Raw genomic sequence first — 6,313 nt, forward strand, 5'->3', positions numbered from 1 at the left:
ATTGCGCATGTGTCACTTTGCTGGAAATTGATGTCGCAAGTGCAGCAACAACTTTAGATAGCTTAATAGCACCAGCACTTACGCAATCCAACGAGATGAGCGCAATCGGCTATCCTGTACCCAATCAGTCTAATACTACTCCCAACAGCCATGGGGGAAGCAGGGTAGTGTGTGATGCAGGGGCACTTATCCTCCTCCTTCCCCTTTCCTACCCTCATATCACAAAATTGGCAGTCAAAAGCCTATGATTTATTCATCACAAATAGAACATGGCACATGCCTGCCGTTGTGCATCTGACAACCAAGAACTGCAAGTAAGGCATCATATACATGAGAGCCTGCAAAAATTGAAATCAGAACATTGTTCCTCCATGCAGTTATCCTTAAAAGAAGAATGTCAGTTGACTCTGTTTCAGTTCAGGATAACTTTCAGAATACATCTAAAGAAGACGAGAGGCTACGCCATATTTTAGCACCTTCCTGTCGATCTCTCCATGTCCTGGCATTGTTAGAAAAGGTCACTGCTCACCTGTGTGCCCCTATATGAGGAGAACTAAGAGTGTGCTAGACCAGGGTGGCTTAGTTTCAAGGCGTAGAGGCTGCTGTATGCAGCGCAGCAGCATGGCCTACTTAAGGTCAGCCCCATGTCAGCAGTCTGGTTGGCTCGTCGGGTCAGTAGGCTGACTGGTCAGCCCCACAGGCTGGTGGGTCGGCCAGCAGCAGGTTGAGGGGGCAGACTAGCTACCTCCGAAAAATAGAGGGCCCCTTTTGTTTCTGAACAGAGGCCTATTTTGGCAGTGCAGAAGAAGACAAGTGTGAGGCCTCAGTTTTGGTCTGAATCTTGCTGTTGTTCAGCCCAGCACCCACTGGATGTTTGATGCTCCCTTGAGAGCTGTCTTTCCCACAGTTGTGGACGAATATCTATCTAATCTCTTTCTCTACATCTTTACTATTCTCTGCATGGTGATCAATGTGTCTGTGTGTGCGCGTGCGAATTGTCATATAATGACATCTTCTGATGTTGGTAGCTAGTTGTCCCTTTCTTTGGGACTGTCCTTTGTAATATAATAATAAAAGATTTTCAACCCCAAAAAAGTGTGCACGCGCGTGTGTGTATGTACACTCTTGAGCTCCCCATTAGGGGGAGCCACTGTATAATATAAAGCATCAAAATTTTCACCAAAAAAAGAGTGTACGCGCACATCTGGAGTGAGTTAAGAGAGTTCTCTAGATCTGTCCGCTGTTGGTGAAGTTAAAAAATCAGTTCCTAACATGGTAACCTTCCCGTCGGATCTCTTCACATTCTTTCAGTATGTCCCTGTTAATCACCTTTACTCAAAACCAAGACTCTTCCCAAATCTAATTCAAACCAAGGTACAATATGTAGAATCCATAATGTGTCAATATAGGGACTGACCATGAAGCCCTTCTAAAATCCAGAGACTTCACAACAGTTTAATAACTTCAAATAGTTATAGACGTGAAAGTTGGCTATCATGATAAATATTTTTCTAATTCTATCACGCCTACACAAATAAGCTGTCTGGATGATTCGTACACTGAAAAAAAAGTAAGCTGGATACCGTACAAACAAGTTCTTCTAATAGCATTTAGCAATACGTATTACAAGCCAATGGAATTAGGAGAGGAAGGATGAAAAAAATGTAAGGGAAACATGTAATCAATAGATATACCTTTGTAAGACTAGAATATATCCAATCGTACCAATTCAGATTTTTGTTGTTCTAAAGTCCTAAACATGTAATCAATTGAAGCCAATGAACAAGGGAGAGGAAGTAGGAAAATATAAAGACGATAGTTCGAAAGTCATCCCTCGGTTGGGAGCCACCTACTAAAACCCCCAATGCAATCACATAATTGTAAGTCAGGAAATTCTCTCGTGAATATAAATAGTTGCAAGTTATCTTACACGCAACGCCTTTTTCTTAAGCTTGTTCATAGCTGAAAACTGCTTCAACCTGGACCGTACTGCATCTCCAAGTGGAATATCTGGAGCTTTTTTTGAGTTTTGAAGCCATGGATGGTCTGCAGACATTTTACACAGGTGTGTGACATAAGAAGGAAAGAAGCTCAACAGAGTGGTAGCAAGAAATGATAACATCAAGACTGTGTAGCATACCAAGAACCTGCTGAGCAGTTAATCTTATCTTTGGATCGGGCTCTAACATTTGACGAACTAGCGCTTTTGCATTTTCTGAAACCTTTGGCCAAGGATCCCTTCTAAAATCTACCACACCTCGTAGGATAGCTTGGGCAACTAATTGTTCCGTCTCTACAAAACAGTTTCAAGTCTGAACACCGTGAGCAAACTGCCAATCAAGAGACCTAGTCAACCCTTCACTTGAAAGAGCTGGTTGAAAAGGCCAGTTTCTGTAGAACACAGCGTGATTCAAAAGCTACGCATTCCTGAAAGCTAGTCAGAATGTACAAGATTTTGGAAACAACAGATGCACAATTAATGTGCTCCCCAAAAAAGAAGACTGAATTCACAAAGGCAGGCCATGATCATATGATGGCAGATGTGTAAGTGAAGGTACCTGCCCAGAAAGGAGGCACACCGCAAAGGAGAATGTAGAGAATAACACCTGCACTCCATACATCCACTTCTGGACCATAGTTTCGCTTCAACACCTCAGGAGCCATGTAGTATGGACTACCTACGATTTCAGAAAACCTTTCCCCTACATTTGACAAAGACCAAGAGGAAGTATTATGGATGCTGCCATTTTATACCGCCATTTTGTTATTAGACCAGAAAGTCAAGACTATATGTGAGTCCGTCTGATGGATCTATCAGGCCAGTAAAGTGGTGTACTTGACACAAAAACTAGCTGCACTGTGAAAGAATAGCAAAATGCATACCAGGTTTAAAGAAAACTGACAACCCAAAATCTATGGCTTTCAACGGCGAGTTCTCCTTTTTGTTGGCGAACAGAAAATTCTCTGGTTTGAGGTCCCTGTGCATAACGCCATGCTTGTGGCAAAGCTGCGGCGGAGAAGATGGGTGTAAGATTCTCGCACATCAGGTGAAATTGAGCGATCTAATTTAGCAAAATATGACACTGGCAGCTATCTTTTGGATCTAAAGAAGCTCAAATCACCAACATCTGAACGGAGCTGCGCGTGGACAAAGAAATGTGAGAGCTCCTCGTTTGAAGGAAAGTAAGATGGGGGAGTGGAAACACCTGGACAACTTCCACAATAGTGCGAGTGACTGTAGCTGCTGCACGCTCACTGTAGTGCCCTCTGGCAACAATGCGATCGAACAGCTCGCCCCCTTCGCAGAGCTCCATGACCAGATGGACAGCGTTGTCATCTTCGTACACACCCTCGAGGGTGACAATGTTTGGATGCTTGGGCAGATGGCGCATGATATCCACCTCCCGACGTACATCCTCAACGTCCACAGGAGTCCTGAGCTTCCGCTTGGAGATGGACTTACAGGCCAGCAAATCGTCGCTCACCTTCTCTGTACAAAGGTAAGTGATACCGAATTCACCTCGACCGAGCTCTCTACCAAGATGGTACTTGTCCGTGAGGCCCTGTTCTCCACGGGAAGAGAGCTTGGTGAGCAGGATCACTCTTTGGGAACGTCCGGGGGAGCGGTTCTCAGAGCCAGCAACCACAGGGGACTCCTTCTTGGATTTGGGCACGTCGGAGCCACAGCAATTGCCCATGGCTACTGTGAAAGCGCATCAACTCCGAGTGTAGGTCAGGGGAAGGGGGCTGAGCTGAGAAAAATTGGGCGCGGAAGCCAGGCTTCGGGGCTGGTTTGAAAATCAGTGGGGAGAAGGCCAACACTCACAGATCAGTTTTGGAAGTTACAGTGTTCATTCACAGGGGAAGAACAGCCAAAACACTCCTCAAAGGCAAGCACAAGCTGAACATTCATAAGGATGGTTGTCTGAGGTGTGGATCTAGTTGGATCGAAATGTGCAAGCGATCTGGCAAAGGAGGAGCTCAGACTATGGCGAGAGATGAAGCTGGGTGTGGGCTGGGTGTAGAGTGTGGCCAAAAACCCACACCCAAAAGAGCAAACACCCAAAAAAGAGAGCAAGCACCCAAAATGAGGGGGTGCTTGCTTGATGGTTGATGAAGTAGAGAGAGAGCTCTGCAGAGAGGAATGTAGGATGAAGATGATGAGCGCAAGGGATCTGGCAAGGGGGAAAGGCAAGGAGGAGGGAGCTAAGTGGTTGAAAAGGTGGCAAAGGGGAGGGGGGTTTTAGGAAAGGATTTGGGCAGATGAGGAGATGCAATCTGGGAAAGGAGTTAAGAGATGTAGAGAGCTAAAGAGAGATGAAGTTTTGTGTCTGTGTGTGTGTGTGTGTGTGTGTGTGAGAGAGAGAGAGAGAAAGAGGCTTTTTGTGTGTGTCTTCTTTCCTTTCCTGTGCATGAAGTTAGGGAGAGACGTGTGGGTGTATGTGTCTGTGTGTGTGACAGAGACAGAGGCTTTGAGGTAAACTAGAGCTATGCAGGGATGAAGCTTGGTCTGTGAGTGTGTGTGTGTGTGTGTAAACTATGGAGAGGTGAAGCTTTGGGTGTGGTGTATGTTTGTGTGTGTATGTTTGTGTGTGTGTGAGAGAGAGAGACAGAGTGAGAGAGAGAGAGAGAAGCTTTTCTGAGAGGTGAGGTAGAGCTATGGCGAGATGAAGCTTTGTTTGTGTGTGTGTGTAACTATGGAGACGTGAAGCTCTGTGTGTGCGAGTGTGTGAGAGAGAGAGAGGCTTTCTAAGAGGATGAAAGCTGTGTATGTGTGACAGAGAGAGAGAGAGAGAGAGAGAATTTTTGTGTGTTTTGTGTTTTCTTTTGCCTTTGCGTGTGTATAATTTTCTTCTTCTTCTTTCTTCTTCTTCTTCGTTTTGTGGCTGTTCTACCTAAAATTTGTTGAAGAAGAAGGCATAAGTCGCACAACCCATAAGTACAAAAACCCGGGACCCCCCCCCAAAAAAAAAAAACAAAAAACAAAAGTCTCTTCACACCGCCTAGTAAATTATCCCACGTGCACCGCCCCCTGTCTCTCTTTTACCGCCCCTAGCCCGTCTCTCTGAAGCTTCCACCGGCTCAACCGGTTCCCCGCCCTTTTCCTTTTGAACCTCTTTTAACCCTTTCCCATTTGTCGTTAAAAGAACTTAGCCCCCTCTCCCCCTACGCTTTTAGTCTACATAGATTTTTTGGGTGTCTCAACTAACTTTGCTTGGCCCCTCCCTCCATGACTTGACTCTAACTTTCCACGGATATGCCCCTCAAATCCAACACTGATGTTGACCTCAGTTAACCTAAGACATGCTTGACCAACGTAGCGTCGAGATCCTGGCCCACCACATATAGGCATTTTGAGCCTCGCAATCATCATCCTCTACCATCAGTTGGGGGGACAAGGCATAAGATTATCTTACCCCATCGCATATGCAAGCATGATAGGCCTTCCACTTGCATTGCCATCTCCCTTGTGTGCTTTGTCTATCTTGCCTAACTTTTTTTGGATTCTCCCAAAAAGTTCATGGAGACACGGCCTTGTCTTATCACTCCAAACCTTACCCAATTGTGATGATCAAGTGGTAGGCCAATTATTCAGGTGTGCATCTCTCGTATGTACATATACACATGCATTCTAAAATGGCGGGTGAATGTACCTAACCTTCAGAGAAAAAACCTTGCACCTTTTCCATTTATCCACCCCTTCCTGACCTACTACTGAAAACCCACAATTTTTTTTAGTTTGTACATCACTTTCCTAATAATCATCACATGCCTTTCGCTCTCCTTCAAGATTCCTCTATAGTAAGGTTCATTGATCACAACATGCACTCAACTCTCTTCAAGCCTCCCCCATCTTAGGAGCTTTAACAAATCACTCTATACCCTCCACTCTACTTCAAGATTCCACCATCATACAAGTTTCACAAATCTCCAACAAAATAACAGCAACTCCAATGTAGGACAAGACATCTTAATCATTGGATTCTTTCCACATGCAAAGACAAGCATAGGCCATGATCCACATAGTTCCTGCTTCTACAAATCATAGTCATAGAAAAGCATAGGGAATTTCTTTGTGCCTACATATCATCTCCTTTCATCCTTGTTCTAAGCTTTAAATATATATATATGGCAGTTTCCAAAAGTACACCAAGTTACTAAAATAATTCCCTGCTAAAGAAATTATTGAAAGTGAGTAAGAAAGCTAGAATCCCAAAGTTCATGTGGATTTGTTCATGTTGATGTTTGCAAAGAACCCTCCCCAAGAATACTATTTTGCTTCTTGAGATAAGTGTCTTGCATGGAAATGTGA

The 6,313-nt window shown here is 44.4% G+C and overlaps 1 protein-coding gene across 2 annotated transcripts in view; it reads right to left on the bottom strand.

Annotated features, from left to right (window-relative positions):
* LOC147880594 (calcium-dependent protein kinase 20-like) overlaps positions 1 to 4,697 on the bottom strand; it is a 30,898-nt gene extending 26,201 nt beyond the window's left edge. For both annotated transcript variants that reach the window (XM_087371259.1, XM_087371258.1), the window contains exons 1-5: positions 3,207 to 4,697; positions 2,884 to 3,007; positions 2,559 to 2,702; positions 2,141 to 2,293; positions 1,931 to 2,046 (exon numbers count right to left, since the gene is read on the bottom strand). In XM_087371259.1, the coding sequence (XP_087227385.1) occupies positions 1,931 to 2,046; positions 2,141 to 2,293; positions 2,559 to 2,702; positions 2,884 to 3,007; positions 3,207 to 3,698 (1,029 nt within the window). In that variant the 5' untranslated portion in view covers positions 3,699 to 4,697. The remainder of the gene's footprint in view (positions 1 to 1,930; positions 2,047 to 2,140; positions 2,294 to 2,558; positions 2,703 to 2,883; positions 3,008 to 3,206) is intronic.
* Positions 4,698 to 6,313: the final 1,616 nt, after the last annotated feature.

Source organism: Dipteris shenzhenensis, chromosome 32 (assembly GCF_047967505.1).
Source record: "Dipteris shenzhenensis isolate YYH24624 ecotype China chromosome 32, Dip_SZ_1.0, whole genome shotgun sequence".
In the NCBI taxonomy this organism is placed as follows: domain Eukaryota; kingdom Viridiplantae; phylum Streptophyta; class Polypodiopsida; order Gleicheniales; family Dipteridaceae; genus Dipteris; species Dipteris shenzhenensis.